Source organism: Acanthaster planci, linkage group LG13 (genome assembly GCF_054643075.1).
Source record: "Acanthaster planci isolate LZ-2023a linkage group LG13, COTS_SCS, whole genome shotgun sequence".
NCBI lineage: Eukaryota > Metazoa > Echinodermata > Asteroidea > Valvatida > Acanthasteridae > Acanthaster > Acanthaster planci.
The window spans coordinates 1,494,675-1,511,111 of NC_141789.1; the positions used below are offsets into that span (position 1 = coordinate 1,494,675).

General features: G+C 42.5%; 1 protein-coding gene across 4 annotated transcripts in view; it reads left to right on the top strand.

The window, feature by feature from the left end:
* The window catches only part of LOC110979850 (dedicator of cytokinesis protein 1-like), a 41,186-nt gene extending 24,757 nt beyond the window's left edge, over positions 1 to 16,429 (top strand). For 2 of the 4 annotated variants that reach the window (XM_022235963.2, XM_022235962.2), the window contains exons 32-49: positions 516 to 675; positions 1,387 to 1,518; positions 2,065 to 2,178; positions 2,310 to 2,399; positions 2,518 to 2,622; positions 2,853 to 2,994; positions 3,404 to 3,485; positions 3,992 to 4,076; positions 4,216 to 4,302; positions 4,441 to 4,617; positions 5,016 to 5,099; positions 5,376 to 5,507; positions 6,164 to 6,330; positions 7,169 to 7,267; positions 10,944 to 11,100; positions 11,308 to 11,398; positions 11,718 to 11,884; positions 12,506 to 16,429. In XM_022235963.2, coding sequence (XP_022091655.1) covers positions 516 to 675; positions 1,387 to 1,518; positions 2,065 to 2,178; positions 2,310 to 2,399; positions 2,518 to 2,622; positions 2,853 to 2,994; positions 3,404 to 3,485; positions 3,992 to 4,076; positions 4,216 to 4,302; positions 4,441 to 4,617; positions 5,016 to 5,099; positions 5,376 to 5,507; positions 6,164 to 6,330; positions 7,169 to 7,267; positions 10,944 to 11,100; positions 11,308 to 11,398; positions 11,718 to 11,884; positions 12,506 to 12,625 — 2,191 coding nt within the window. In that variant the 3' untranslated portion in view covers positions 12,626 to 16,429. Of the gene's footprint in view, positions 1 to 515; positions 676 to 1,386; positions 1,519 to 2,064; positions 2,179 to 2,309; positions 2,400 to 2,517; positions 2,623 to 2,852; positions 2,995 to 3,403; positions 3,486 to 3,991; positions 4,077 to 4,215; positions 4,303 to 4,440; positions 4,618 to 5,015; positions 5,100 to 5,375; positions 5,508 to 6,163; positions 6,331 to 7,168; positions 7,268 to 9,089; positions 9,114 to 10,943; positions 11,101 to 11,307; positions 11,399 to 11,717; positions 11,885 to 12,505 lie in introns of all 4 variants that reach the window. The other 2 variants (XM_022235964.2, XM_022235967.2) reach the window with 2 other exon arrangements.
* Positions 16,430 to 16,437: the final 8 nt, after the last annotated feature.

Below are 16,437 nucleotides of genomic sequence, written 5' to 3' on the forward strand. Positions count from 1 at the left end.
TATCCTGTCATAGCATAGTACAGTCTTGTTGTTACCGTTTTTGTGAAGATTTTTTATTGTGTAATATTTTACCACTTAAATTTCACAAGTGTTGTGCAGGCCAAGAATGTTTTATCACTGTCGTACCTCTGTCTTGAATGCTGCTTTTTCATTGGACCAGAAGGATCATGTGATGGGGACATAACCGCATGTCACACTCACCGTTAGACATCACATCGGCCGGCGTTTTATGATATCACTCTGCATGCAAGCACGTATGCATGCACCCCTGTCGTGTACAGGATAATGCAGGCACCTGCCAGTGTTCAACAGATTCTTTTGTGATCCTTCATTGCCCTCAGAAAAACAAGTTAAAGACATCAGCAAGAGATGTTGACTGCCGTGATGTGACATCTGACATTTTTAACACGCTCCGTTATTCATGTTCACCTCTCGCACTGTGCATCACGTCTCGCATCACAGCAGTCATTGTTAAATGTTACTGTTGTCAGTTTCTCTGGGTTTTTTTCTGACAGCATTGGTGAGTACTGCACGCAGAACGTTACCCGATTAGGCAACGAGGGACTGACATTCATCAAGCTAGTCCGGGAACTGATGGGGCGGTTGCTGGAGTATCGTGACGTCATCCACGACGAGAGCAAGGAGAACAGGATGAGCTGTACCGTCAACCTGCTGGTAATGCCGCCGAGAGAACAAAGAACTTTGTCAGTGTTCACACGGTCATGGAAAAATCCTGGAAATATCTAGGCGACAAAAGCTGTCCTGGAAAGTCCTGGAAGTTGGTTTTCAGATGTCTGTGGGAACCCTGTTTACAGTTTAACCATTATCACCTGCACTGGACTGTTTTGCATTGCATTAGTGCACTGATAAATTCAGAAAACAGAGTGCTAGGGCAACTCTGGGCAGTTTAAGGGAGTAATAGGCCAAGCAGTTTTGACAGTATAGTGACAAATGAGTTTACCCTAAAGCAACTGGTTTTTTTTAACACTTCCTCCACCAGAGTATTCCAACCTTCTCAATCTTGGCCAAAAGGGGACAGATTGTTTTGAAATTGTAGCATGAACCAAGATATGTTTATTTTTAACCTGCCTTCCAAGTTTCAAGGTCATATCTTTGCTTGAAATTATCTTAGTTGGAATTCGTGTTTGCCTGCTTTCTGCAGTACCGAGAGTTGTTCCGTTACGAGTTTTGGGTTTTTTTTTTAATTCTGTTATTCAGCTTTCAGACTACTGAGGTTGCAAGTTTCCTAGCAGCCCTCTGCAGCAGGGCACATGAGTTGAGTTACTAAAAACTGTCACATGTTGGAGTTCATGCACTGAGTAGCAAAGCCCTGTTTGTAAACAGGACACCACAAAACACTGATTTTTATCACGTCGTCATTTCCAGAACTTCTACAAGGACATTGACAGGCAGGACATGTACGTTCGTTACCTGTACAAGCTGTGCGACCTGCACTTAGAATGCGACAACTACACGGAAGCCGGCTTCGCACTGCAGCTACACGCTGACAGGCTGCACGTGAGTAGTAATGCCTCATTGGCTGTGTGCCTTAACGATTGAGGGCGCTCTCCGTCATCATTGCTTGATTTTCTAAAATCTGAAAGTAGGTTTAAGTTTCCTGGGTTTGGGTATCTGGCTCGCAATCCTATATCTAGAATTTTAGTCTCAAAGGGGTAAAGCTGTCCTTATTCATTTGAAATACCAGAAACTAAAGAATTACATTTGAACATTTAAGAGATGCCATTTTTAAATCTGGGAGTAGATTTCACTGAGCTGCTTAAGTTGAAAATTCTGGCAAGCCACAGATGAATATCACAGCTATAAAAACCAGTCACCTGCCAAAATTTCATTCGATGTCATCCGCTGCTGACTGGTTCTCTGCTTAGTTCGGTGAAATATGTAAATCTGCAATTTAGCAGCTTCGTTAATTCTGCCTTGGTCCAACGAAGACCACAGCATGTCCGAAAGTTCCTAGACTGCTGGAGTCGAGTCTTCACCCATAGTTGTTTGGACACAGAGTTCAGGATTTGATTTTGATATGTTGGGTCTCTGCTTTTGTTTCAGTGGTCCGAGAGACCCCTGATGACACACAGTGACAAATACCCTGAGGCACAGACAGAGAGACAACTCAAGGAGCTCCTGTATTATGACATCGTGGATTTCTTCGACAAAGGAAAGGTAAAAAAAAAAAAAACAGGTGTCTTTCCCTAAAAGGATTTTGATTGGCACTTGGACTGGTGCTATTTATGAATCATAGCGTGGTTTGGATTTACATCAACAACTTAACTTTTTCCTGTGTTGTCTTTCAGATGTGGGAGAAGGGAATCTTGTTGTGTAAAGAGTTGCAGAATCAGTATGAGAAGGAGTTGTTTGATTACATTCAGCTCAGTGAATTGCTGGTAAGTTGCTCTGACAATTTGGAAATTCTCCTTCCGTGAAGGTTTCGACGATTTCTTTTTTGGTCTTGATTGCCGAATTCTAAAGTCGTTTTTTTTTCTCTCCTGATGCGTGATGCAGCAAAGAATGGCCCACCTGTACGACAAGATCATGAAGATCCCTCGCCCTGCCCCCGAGTACTTCAAGGTCATGTACATCGGCTGTAGCTTCCCCCCATTCCTCAGGGTGAGTTGAGCAACGTCAGTAACCCGCAGATGGAGACGTTGCGCCAACTGAAACAAAGTATCACCAGTAATTATTTATCTGCATTGAGAGAATTTACCCACTGAATAGCTTGTCTTAATTTTGTTGCTTGGTCAAAGTAAGTTTGAAATCTCTCTGTTATATCAGGCTCTTTCTAGTAGCATAAACTGTTTGTTTCGTTTCTTGTTACACCCCTCGGGTCGGATCTCCAGAACAAAACTTTCATCTACCGGGGCAAGGAGTACGAACGGCTGGCTGACTTTGTGGCCCGGTTACAGCAACAATTCCCCAACGCATCGATGATGAACAAGACCACGCCGCCAGACAGCGAACAGATGCAATCCAAGCAACAAAGTATCCTTGCGATGATAATTACACGTAGCACCAGTGTCCCTAAGCAAGCCTCTTTACAGTGATATCCAATCACTTCATCCAGATTACACCTGATCAAATAGACTTCATTATAATGTGTAAATTCGTATGGCCACCTCTGATACATAGATGCGTAAAGCAAGTTAATTTTAATATCAGAACTCCTTATTGGCATGCCAGTCAGGGGTAATAAGTATTTCTCAACTACTTTGATCTGTGTTCATGTGAATGCTGATTGGTTCTTCTTCAGAAGAGATATTTCACATGGTGCAACTGCATACCTACTGCTTGCTACTTTCACCTGGAAAAAAACTTCAAATCTCAACATTTTTGAAATTTTATGATATTCTGATTCCTCATTGTCGATCTTCCTTGACCTGCATCGCTGCAGTCCTCCAAGTTGTCCCAGTTCAGCCGCTACGAGAGGAGAGAAAGGAGTTTAAGAACAAGACGATCTGTGATCAAATCTTGAGGTAAGACAAAAAAAATGAAAGGGATCGGCTTCCCCTGTGACCTGATTAAACCCATGTCATTTACTCAAAGATTTTTAGCCTCTGCTTCAGTGTGATTATTGCAAAGATGAAAAATTACTACACCAACCACCTTCTTGACTGATTTTCTGGTAGTGTGTTATGTAACAGCTGATTTCCACAACTTACAACCACTGGGCAGCGTAAACTATAGACTTTTCACCCACGTGACTGGATTGTGCGAAATGTAAACAATACCACCACGTGGCCACACTGATAGCATATATTCCTACGGGCAGCTTCAACAACGTGCAAGCGCACGTGAGAATGCTGCATGCTTGACTAGTTTATCTTGAATAGGTAGATTACCATCACAACACATCATAGGTCCAGCACGATCGTGACATCACTGGAATAAGGTCTATAGGTAGGACATGAACATAATCACTCATGCTCATGCATCACCTCACAAGGTAACGTTCTTTCATTTGGACACTATCGGCGTCTAGTTACTATGCAGTGAATGAGGTACAGAGGTTCTCCTACTCAAGAGCCTTCCACAGAGAAGCGAAGGACAAAGACAACGAATTTAAGGCAAGTACTGAATCAATGAATCCACCTTTGACCTTTGACTTTAGATGATCCACTCTTTTCCGTTGCCCCTTTTGAGATGTGTGAAGGTGAGTTGTGCTTTGTTTCCCTCTTATTCTCATGGTCTCTGGTTTTTTAACAGACGATGTGCATCGAGAGAACCTACTTCACCACTGCCTACAGGCTGCCGGGCATTCTTAGATGGTTTGAGGTCATTAAAACATCCTCCGTAAGTCAGGATACCAAAGATTTTGTACTTGCCATGAGTGTCAAATCTTTGTAGAGGGAAGTTCAATGTCTTTTATCATGTAAGATATTCGGTTCATGAGATATACTGACGTCTGACCCTTGACCTGATCCCATGCAGGAGGAGCTGACCCCCATCCGCAACGCCATCGACACCATGGAGGATGCCAACAGCAAGCTGAAGCAGATGATCGGCCAGTACCAGGCGGACTCCAGCCTTCCCATCAATCCCCTGAGCCTGCAGCTGAACGGCGTGATTGACTCGGCCGTCATGGGTGGGCCGGCCAAGTATGAGCAGGTGAATAACTTGTCTGGAAAGGAAAAAAGCGTTGGAAGTTCTGGACTGAAAACATCCTCGAAAGGAGGCTGAAAAATAGTTTGAAATGATTCATTGTAATAAGGATCTGCAATTCAGACAGTTAAAGAGGGTTTTCTGGCAGTTTTTGTAGGTAGGGGAATCGTTTGGAGAATTTTTATGCAACATAAAAGAATTATTAATGATGTGGAGTGCAGCTAGACAGATATTTAGGGGTCATAGACCTACTTTGGGGCATCAGACTTACTCTTGCAAGCGTAGGATTCACATAAACTAAACTGAGCTCCAGTTGGCATGCTTATATTCTTACCCCTGCTCGTCAAGCCACTAAATCATTCCCATGATGCCTCATGGACTAGATGTGTTTTGTTTGACCTTAGGCTTTCTGCACTGATGTGTACGCTGCCGAACACCCTGAGAATGGCATCCACATCACGAGACTAAAGGAGCTCTTTGCCGAGCAGGTGAGTACGTGATGCCATGCGTTTAAGACCCTGACTTCAGCTGCCAGTGACCCTAGCTTTATTCCCTCAAGCCCTACCCTGTCAGTCAGTCTTGATATATCTGTGAATCTTGCGCTCTGTTTGAAACTTAAATCTGCTATTGCCTTCCCTGTCGCTTCTCCATCTTAAAGCAGGGTCCCACGAGTGAGAGCAGTACTAAAGAACTGATCAGACTCTTCATAAATTTTAGGAAAAGAGCTTTTGAGTTTGACCCTTGTGAATTATTTGCGACACCAGGTAGCGTTGGTGGAGGTGGGTCTGATGCTCCATCGCAACAAGATGAAGGAGGACTTGAAGCCGTTTCATCAGAAGATGGAAGTGATGTTTGAGAGGAGGAAGGAGCAAGTGGAGGAGCGATACGGCAAAAAGGTAGTGACTAGAGACCAGTATTGTAGTGGAGACCATCTCAAGACCAGACACGAGACCATGCGTAAGACCAGACACAAGGAACAGGGTGACTAAGAGACCATCTCAAGACCAGACAAGAGACCATGCGTAAGACCAGACACAAGGAACAGGGTGAATAATGAATAAGGAATGCTTTTGCTGCAGTTCATTTGAATAGCTTGTGACTTGAAGTCAGACTGGAGGTCATGTGGGGTCTTGTGATGGTCTTGTGGGGTCTTGTGATGGTCTTGTGGGTCTTGTGATGGTCTTGTGGGGTCTTGTGATGGTCTTGTGATGGCTGTTTTGGCTGTGATTTTAGAGTGTCATTTGGGGGATGTTTTTCGTGTCCATTTTGCTATACAATAACTGTCTGTTACCTGACTTCTCTGGAAAGATGCAAACTTTGACCCTCTGTGTTTTTGATTTTGGAAACCAGAGGAAGACTCTAATCTGATTATTTATGTCACAGTGTTTGAAGGGATTCAAAATTAACAGTGTTTCTGACTGGGAGTGAGTGTAGAAGATCGTTCCATGATATGAGTTTATGCTATTTTAATTGGAATTTCTTTTTTTACAAAGAGTTAGTAGGTGCTGTTACCAGGTTTTTGATAAGCAACGTACCATCATTTTGTTTGCAGCTTGTGGAAGGATTTGCACTGACCCCTAACGATCGCATGATCCAGTCCTACGCCCGTCGTTTCTCCAGAGGTCGGGCCGACCGGCCGCTGTCCACCATGTCCAACTCTTCGACCTCCTCCGACACCCACGGGTCCCGCAGCAGCATTGTCTCCAACCCGGACATGATGTAAGTCCCTCCGATCCAAAGGAACACCAACCCTCTCACCCCCTCAGGCCTCTGTGCTGAGAACTTTCCTCCGAGGTTCTCCTTTGTGCAGTTTATTTTTGATCCGCCCTCAATCCTACGAAATCCCCTAAAATTTCCTCTTGGATCCTGAGGGGTAAGGCAGGGTTACGACAAACAAGAAATGTGCGTTGCAAGTTGGTTCTTATGCAGACTTCAAAACTTGTTGAATTTCCCAGACATATCAGGTTCATGAGAACTTACACCAACGCAAGCATATTGCGTTTCCCCCATCCAGTCGTGGAACAACTCGAAATAAATTCCTCGCAGCCATTTGGGGAATGGGCATTCTTCTTTTTTGTAGACCAAACAGGATGTTTCCCTGAGAGCAGTGTGATGTTGGACGTTTTGCATTGTCGAAACATTAATAGAGTAGTGTTGGACTAATTATACTGAAAAGTTTATTTTCTGTGTTATGCAGTTTGTATCACACAGATGTCAAATATACATCTTGTTTTTTTTCATGTGTATTTTTGCTTTGTGAGTAAACTGTCTGATATTCAGACAGGCATTGAATTGATGAATGTTTCTATTCAGATTTTCCAAATCCATGATCTCAGATTCAAATTTGAAATCAATTATTCCTAGTAATTTGCATCTGAACTACACCAGTGTGTGACTCGATTCCCCCGTGTGGGCTAGCGAGTTTGGTTAGTTGAGCACCGAATTGCCACTGGATGGGTCTTAGGTTCACATCCCGTACCAAGTCTCACCCGTTTAACCCCTCCCACCCACCCCTAAATTCAACCCTGTGTTCTTCTCCACACGCACCCTCCCCCAGGAGCTACTTGCAAATAGTCAGTTCCTCTGTGTCGCAGCACTGGAATTTTAACCTCTCCACGCCCCGACGCATGAGCGACTCAGCCACTTTTATCAAGGGGTAAAGTGAACCAACAACCAAATCTGCACATGAGACACACACAAAAATTATCCAAATATGCAGGACTTGTCATGCTGTGCCGTCCATTCCAACCACATACATCATCCAGGGCACTTGTAGATGGTTTTCTTTAGCAAACAAGCACTTTGATTGGGTTTCGGACCACTTTAACTTATCTCACACGGGGCTTGATTTTTTCCTAATCGATTGCTGTAAAGAGTGGTGTGTTTTTGTAGTTTATCTGCCACGGCTTCAGAACTAGGCTATTATTTTTCCAGTGCGTTTCCCCTGTTGATTTAAAAAATATTGCCCATTCAAAGGTTATTTCTGTAAGTTTTTGTTTGGGGGGTTTCAAATGTTTGTACAATTAAAATGCCATTGCTGATTATATTATTTAAGGCAGGATGCAATGAGTGTTCTAGTGACTAATGAATTCAAATGGGGTCGCCAACAGACTTCCTAAAGTAATCAATATTGGTCTACTTTCACCCATTTTTGACTCTTGTCAAGTAGAAGGGGGTACCTCATAAAAATTTCTTAATCAATTGCAGTAAGAATTTTTATTTTTTTGTTCATGTTGTCACCACCAGAGTGAAATATTTCCCTATACATCACTTTCTGATGTCTGTCGGCTGATTTCATCAAATGATCTCTAACAGAGAAGAGAGAATAATATTTACAAGAGAACCAAATTCCTTTAAGTTTACCAACTTCGACATTACAGAGGCCTTTTAATAATAATAAGAATAGAGGATATTTAGGCTTACATAGCGCACATATCCATCACAACTGATGCTCAAGGCATTATCATTATCCCTGCGCACTGGGCTCACAACTGAACATTCCTGAAACCATCTCAGCTCCCTGGGGAGTATACTTGCTAATGCTGCCATATCAGGACTACATGGCTAACATAACCAGATCTGCCCTCACAGGTACCCATTTACTCCTGGGTGGAGAGAGGCACATAGGGGTAAAGTGTCTTGCCCAGGATCGTAACATGCTGCCACCAGCTGGATTCAAACCCCTGACCCTATGATCAGAAGCTACAAACCCTTACCACTAGACCACATGCCTCCTGTCTGCCCTCACAGGTACCCATTTACTCCTGGGTGGAGAGAGGCACATAGGGGTAAAGTGTCTTGCCCAGGATCGTAACATGCTGCCACCTGCTGGATTCAAACCCCTGACCCTATGATCAGAAGCTACAAACCCTTACCACAAGACCACATGCCTCCTGTCTGCCCTCACAGGTACCCATTTACTCCTGGGTGGAGAGAGGCACATAGGGGTAAAGTGTCTTGCCCAGGATCGTAACATGCTGCCACCAGCTGGATTCAAACCCCTGACCCTATGATCAAAAGCTACAAACCCTTACCACAAGACCACATGCCTCCTGTCTGCCCTCACAGGTACCCATTTACTCCTGGGTGGAGAGAGGCACATAGGGGTAAAGTGGCTTCCCCAAGATCACAACATGCTGCCACCAGCTGGATTTGAACCCCTGACCCTTTGATCAGAAGCTACAAACCCTAACCACTAGACCACATGCCGTTATTATTTGAAAGTAAACCAAACTTTACTTACAAGCCTATTCCCACTTTCTCTCTGATGTCTAGAATTGCAGTGGTTTTGTTGTTTACATTTTTTCAACTGTCAAACCCTTCCATAAGTACTTTTTTCACAAGACCATCCTAGTTGCGATTTGAGAGTGGGATAATACTGCCATTCCAAGCACCTGTCTAAATCAAGCACACACCCACACGTTGGTAACCTTTGTAATCACTGCTTCTTTTCTCTCACCGTCTCACCTCCTTCCCAGCGACACTTCATGTTTGGATGATGGGTAAGACAGTACTTGGTGGATGAGCTGGTACATGTATGCATTGGAGAAGAACCGGGCTGAGATTTTTAAGTTTTTGTGGTTGATTGGGAAGTCAAGTATGGTTTCTGTTTCGGTACTGTGCTTGTGGGTCTGGGCAGCTGCCATCTGGTCAGAGAACAGTCTATTTGTGTGTGCTTACAGCCAAAACACTTCACCAGGAAAAAGCTAATCCCTTGGACGTGATGTTGACTAAAGTTGGCGCAAAATGCAAACAAATGTCTCTGTTACAGTTAGAGATGTAGGCATTAGACGTGTTTGTAGAAGGGAATTTTTGGTTGTTTTTCTTTTCTCTGGGGAATTTTTGTTTGTTTTTTCTTTTCTCTAATGCCCCCCTTTTTGTTTTATTTTTGTTGTTGGTTGCTCCACTCCTTTGGAAAGAAGAAAGCAGACAAAGTATGGTGCCAGGCTGGTGGATTTTTACCCAAGAAAAAGTCATCATTTAAGAGTGCATACCTAGCTTAATTTCATCTCCGTTCTATCTGCACACCTGTCCATCAAACATGTTTGGATTTTTTCAAACTGTTCATTGACAAAGGAAATCCTACATGTTTATTCCTTTTTCCTTGTCATCACTTGCTGTTACCAGTTCACGTTTTACTTCATGTACTCTTTGAAAGCGATTTTACCAGAGTACGAGAATTTTCATCACAGCATCACGGTCATGATTCATGTCAAGTATCCATTACAGCACTAGCTGCTCTGAAATCGCTGCCTCCAAATCCACCACTTTCCATTCTTGTGAGGTTGTGCACATCTTAGCATCATTTCCATCAATTCAGGCATGAGTTGTTGATCTGTTAGCTCCATCCTTCACGTAAATACTTCAACTTTTTTGTGAATTTTCCTTTTTTGTTATTCTTCTTTGTTGTTAAATTAAATAAATTTATTTTTATCGTTGGAGTGTCAATTTTTTTGCTTGGATTCTGTTACAGAGAACAGCCTTTCAAGTCAGTCAATTTCCCAACTCTCTTATGGTCATCAGCATCATGTCAGACCTCTCTTTTAAAAAGAAATTACCCGCTCAGTTAAATCATTTTGTAGCCTTTCTCTGTGGCAATACCTTTGAATGTCATGCATAAATGGGTTCAAGTGCGTAGAGCTCTTGAAGCCAACATCATTGCTAAGCACATTTCAGTGCCAGGTAAGACTGAGCAGAGTGCCAACCTCAATAAGCTCTGCATGGCACTTTCGCTGGTAACCAGTTTTCCTCTATGCTAATATTTTCAGTGCTTACAAGCTCTCTATAACTTGTCTCTGGTCTGGTAGGTGGGCGTTTACAGTGAGCACTGCACAAAAACAACCACCAAGGTAGTGTGCAGCCTACTCAAGCGAGGTCACAATGCGCCAAATATCATTGTTGTCACTGACATTGACTTTGAGCTCAAGGTTTCTGGCTCCTGTTTTAACTACAGATATGCTTAAAATCTACAGAGCTTAAGTCTGGAGTTTGTCCATTTGGCTGGAGTGTCACTGGCATGTGGTTAATAGACCAAAAGATGAAGTCATAGTCAGAGATATACCAGTAGCCAAGATTTTTAAAAAGCCTCTGACTGTGGGCTTGAGTTCATCGGTTTGCCTTTACCAAACTGAAGGAGAATAAACACGCAGCAAAACTGAAAATGGTAGTGAAGTGCCGTGCCCACTGTATCCATTCCATTTTGGCCTCAAGAGGGCCTGTAGTGCACAAAGACTTGAAGCCACAACTTCCTTTCCCCCTCCTCCCGCAAACTAATGCCGATTCAGGCTCTTGATTTCTTACCGACCTCTCTGCTGGTCTTTGGCCATTCTCAGACAAGGAACGCCAAGCAGTAAGACCGGCCAGCACAAGGAGAAAGGGTCAGGCAGTCCGGCCAAACGGAACAGCAAAGACTTGTCGGCCGAAGACTCTGGCTCCAATGCCAGCACACCATCCAAGGAGGCAGCCAAACCAATCATCCTTGATGAGAAGGTTACATACATAGACACTTCTTAACGTTAGAATTGAATCCCAAACTAAACATTGTTTTTTTAATTTTCAAATGCAGTGTGTCTTCGGAAGTATCATTTTCAACTGTGTTACTCATGGCTACCGCAAGTTTTTACTGTTTGTGGTAAAACAAAAAATCCACACAAACCACTGAATTCAAAATTTCTTGGAATTTTTGATCCTGCACAGATATCAAGTGCCAGGCCTCTTCGCAAGGACATGAAGAAAGCCAACGCCTCTCCCTTACCTAGGCCACTTAAAGCTATGTCCATGCATGTCCGTAAGTATTCATTGACGCCCGTGTCCTCACTCATCAAATCGTCGGTGTTTTACATTCCTTCCAAGCTCAGGATATTTGACCGACGACATTTAAACCCAGAGACAACTTCCGTGAGGTAATGTCAACTCCAAGAAAGCAGCTACTTTTACAGTTTGGTTTGAAAAGTAAAGAATACAAGCCTTGCAGGAGTTGATTTGATTCCAAAGTGATCATGACCGCAGTGTTCAAGGTTGGTGCAGTCATCATCACTTTAATGTTTGAGTGGAAAGCATCTGTAGCTGCTGTTGTTTATCGGTACGTTTCCTTGTTGATTGCGCAGCCATGGTGACAACTTCCCCCAGTGATGAACCTGATCTGCCCCCTAAGCTGCCCCCGAAGCACGCCTACAGCGACTACTCCAGCCTGCCTCTCCTCGATGCGGGGCCCAGCCCGCTCCCGCCCAAGAAACTCAGCCTGCAGCTCGGTGCCTCACCACTCAGGGACAAGGTACAGACGACGACGGTCATGTCATCCAGGGACTCATCAGTGAATCTTTGTTGGTCTGAGAAAACTGGCGTTAAACTCGGCTTTCCTTGGCATGAAACAACTGAGAATATTTCCATTGCCCCCCCCCATAGGATGCCAGTCTGTCGTAGCTTGCTCCCCAGCTAATATCGTCACCTGTTTGTATTCCTGGGTGGAGAGAGGCCAGTCGGGGTGAAGTGACTAACTCAAGGCCACTACTTCTAGCCAGCCATTAGACTCAACGCTGGCCCCTCTGAGCATGAGACACAAGCCAAGCAAGTGCAGATGCAAAACGGGCGTTTCCCAATAGTGCGCCTCCAAAAGTTTGCAACTTGTGGGCCGGTCACAATGTGTGAAATCTGTCAACCCAATGCGCATTTGGAAAGGGTCAACAAAGTTCACGCGTTGCGATTGGCCAATGCGTTTCAAACTCTTGGAGGCACACTATTGTGAATCACCCGTGTTATTGCTGGATGGCTGAGCTTGTCCAACCCACCCACTTCAAATGCCACGTCCAGTTGTATTCACTTGTAACTAACATTCGTAACTTTTGATAAATGCGGTGGTGAAAAAAAAAACACACTCTCTTGATTTCTGTTTCAGCCCCCTCCACTACCGGACAAGGAGACAAGCAGTACCACGACCCCAATGCCTCAGATGAAGGAACCTCTCCTAGTCCACGGATCACCGTCCAAAAAGCCCACCACCAACAATGCCCACTAGCAGTTGACCTTGACCAACCAGCATCAAAGCCCTCCAGCACACTGCTTTGATGAATTGACCCCAATCAGTGAGTCCTTTGGACATCCAAATAGTGCAGGTACAGTAATCTGGTGCGATATGCTAAGTTTCCAATAGTGCCATTCATTCGGTCTACCCATTCCGTAATCCGTACACATTCACCTTGCTGAGGGCAGTGTTGTAACGAGTCACTAAATTTAGTAACTCGAGCCGAGTCGAGTCTTTTTAACATTGTGACTCGAGTCAAGTCATTAGGTCAAGTAGTCAAGTCGAGTCACTGTAGTCGAGTCAAGTACCAAGCTTGAGTCAATATGAGTCACTAATTTTTGAAAAAATGCAGTAGAAACACAACTACATGTAAGTCATATTTTGGTATTTTTTATTTTCATTTAAACATACTGAAAATAAATTAGGGTGACAGGTATCTAGCTAACTAAAAGTTTGCTTTTAATTTTTTTGAGACTCAAGTCTTATAAGCTTGTACTTGAGTCCAGTCTCCATGAAAGATTCGAGTTGAGTCATTTAGTCACAGAGACTCAAGTCAAGCCGAGTCAATACTTGTCGGGACTCAAGTCGAGTCACCATAACTTTTGACTCGAGTCGGACCAAGAGTCATTACAACTCTTGAGGGCACCCTCATCTTTTCACTGTTACACTTGCACTATTGCCTGTACCTGCAGTTGTTGCAAGGTACCGATGAAGTTGATCCTGTCCTGCTCGTCGCACTCAGGAGAGTTGTGTGTGTCCTGTAAAAACCTTGGTATTTTTTGCTACAGCCATATGCTGTAAGATTGTAAGGTTCAAATTATAACTCAATCTAAGAATCAGTGCGCGTTTGTACTTAACACTAAAAGCAGTTACTGATGTGTTGAGGGAAAGGCAGTGATGTACTTGTACATCAGATATCCTTGAGAATTCTGTCTTTCCATGTTTGAATATAAAGAAATCCTATGCACAAATTATTAAATGTCTGTAAGTAATTGCAATCATTGTGATCATGTTAGCATACTGGTGCTCAGTGCTCTCCAGAGGAGCCCACAAGTTTCCATTCAACCTGAGGTAGGTATCAGCCTTTTCTCTCGAGTCCCAGGCAATTAGAAAGGTCCATTCATCACCTTGCAATGTGTCTCACTAATAGCCATGTTGATAACTTGATTCAGTACTTAAGAAATCAGTTTCCGAAATTGATCGGAAACTGTTATTCGCCTGCGTGCTATTTATTTGGGTTTTTTCCTTAATTATTGGATGATTTTGTGAGTGTAAGAGTTGAAGTTGTGTGCAGGGGGAACAGTGTATAATCTTCTAGGCCAGTCGGCAACATTTTGTTGTAAAACCCGGATGCTTGCAATGCCGACAGACCCATTTGGTGAACGTTACAAACTGTGAAGTGTACATCGGCTGTACAATCAGCCGTGTTGCACAGCTGTGTCTTCATGCTGACGTTCATTCTAATTCTGTTATGCCTTCGATTGGTAACAAAAAACGACAGAAAAATAGCTGGACTATTTGTTGCTTTCTGTTTGAAGGTATTTCATTGAGTTTCCTAGGCCGGATAACACGCCACCCTTTGTGATTACGATTGATTTGGCTGCTTGGATTAAGCTTGGCTCTTGTCTTTCCTTTCACAAGTTGTGATACGAGTTTTTCTGATGTAGAGGGGAAAAAAGAGAGAAGTTAGGGAGTAGAAAACAAGATGCACTCAGTAGGTTTGTGTTGCTGGTTTCTGTTGAGAATTATAATGCTAGGGAGTCACTGTTTTTGGTTTGTCAAGCATCTACATTATTAAGGCTGTGTAGGACTCTGGAAATTATAGGATTTTTTTTTGTTTTTACAAAAATGGAATTTAAACAGTCCAAAAAGTAAAATGAAACGGAATGAATTAACCACATGATCAGTTGGTTTGGGTTTCGTTGGCTAAATAAACATCTGGTAAAAATTGTTATTAATCAAGAAAAAAAATTGCTGCAGATCTTTCTTTTCTCTCTGAATGAAGTGTTTGGTTTGGTTTGGTTTCTCTTTTTAATCTGAGTTGTATGTCTTTTTTTCTGTTTTTGGTTTTTAACATAGTGTCTTCTGTACATACGAAAAGATGAAATATACCATAATTTTGTTTTGGTTTGTGTTTGTGTAAATTATTGTAAATCGGGTAGAGACTATGTAAGCGTCACGTATGTGAGTAGTTGCAATAGGTGTGTATAACACTGGATATTGTATAATGAAGTCGGAACACTAGTTCTCAAAAGTACTTGATGATTTCTTCATTTAATACGTAATAATCTTGTTGATATACTGGCTCAGTTTTCTAACAAATGTCCAAAAGTTGTGATTCATAGGGTGTGATATTGCTCTCTCAGGTGTTTGTCGAGTATGATCTCGTGGAATAACATGAGAATTCGAACTCGCCCAAATCCAGTCTCGAACTCAACTGCTGCTTTTTGTGAGGGAAAAGAGCACCCCACCCCCAACTCTTATTGTGCCAAATTTTCCTTGGAGACATAAGACAAAGTGTTCCTTTATTTGACTGAAAGTTCATTTCCCTTCTCCCTCCAGAGAGGAACGTTTGGGGGAGAGATGTTGAGAAATCTCTGGTTTTCTGATTTGCATGTCATTGAAAGTCAATTATATCATTTTTCTCCTCTCCATACCTTTGTCCTCATGGACTGCATGTGTTCTTCTTTTTTAAAGTTATTAATTGGAATAATTGATCAGATTTAGAAATCTGCTGGGCGTGGGGTGTTAAGTGTTGGATGGGGTGGGGGAATCAGTCTTTTTTCTCCCCCTATGGGTTGGTTTTTGACACCACCCTGACTCAAGTCCGTAATCAACTTGGCTTCAGCAGAGATCACTGTGTATAGTAATTTCTTTTGTACAATTATTTATGCTTTGATACTGTGATTATAGAGGTTAACAAGTATAGGATGCAGTTGACTTCAAATAATGCAAAGGGGGCTTGTGGGACAAGTAACAGGTTATGTTTTGCAACTGGTAAGAAGCCAGAGTCATTAACTGCTGGGCACTCAATTTATGCAAGCCCTGTCTACAATTATGCAAATGATACTACCGAAGCCACTCCCACTTGAAATTTACATATTCATCACTCTTGTGTCTGTTTCCTCGTGTCTGATTGTTTGCTTTCCAGTGTGGATTGTTTTCATTGGAATTAGAAATATGGTGCTTTTGTTTTAAATTTGAACCTCTTCACCCGCCATGGATCCTCATTGTACATGTACATGTAAAGTATCTCCCAAAACAGATCTTTGTTACACAGGCATATTTTGTTTCAAAGTTGAAACCAAAGTTTTTATGTTCATTGCAGCTCAAGTTATCCATTAGTAACTGATAAATTTGAAAACAAAACCAGCAACTTTCACACACGCGGTGCTTGTCTTTTTCCCCCACAACTATGCAGTGTATATTTTGAATATTTCTCATTTGTCCTGTTCGTAGGTCCCTTTTTAGCTTTTGCCAAGATCAAAGAAAAAGTGACTTTTTACGTATGAAATAACAATCCATTTTAACTATCCGATCATGAATATTTGCCGTAGGTATCCTTGTTCCATTTTAATGCTTAATCCTACCAGTGTAATTTGACAAACAAGGAAATAGACACTGGATTACGAAAAAGGTACTTCCAATTTTTTTTAAATACAGCCATTCATTGCAAAAAAGCTGTTTTGACTAATTTCAAGCTTTTTGATGACTCATTATATGCATAGGTATTATGTACTGAATGATTGTATTTCATATTACACAATGTTTTATAAAAATAATTGTTCCAGAAACGAAGCTAGAGA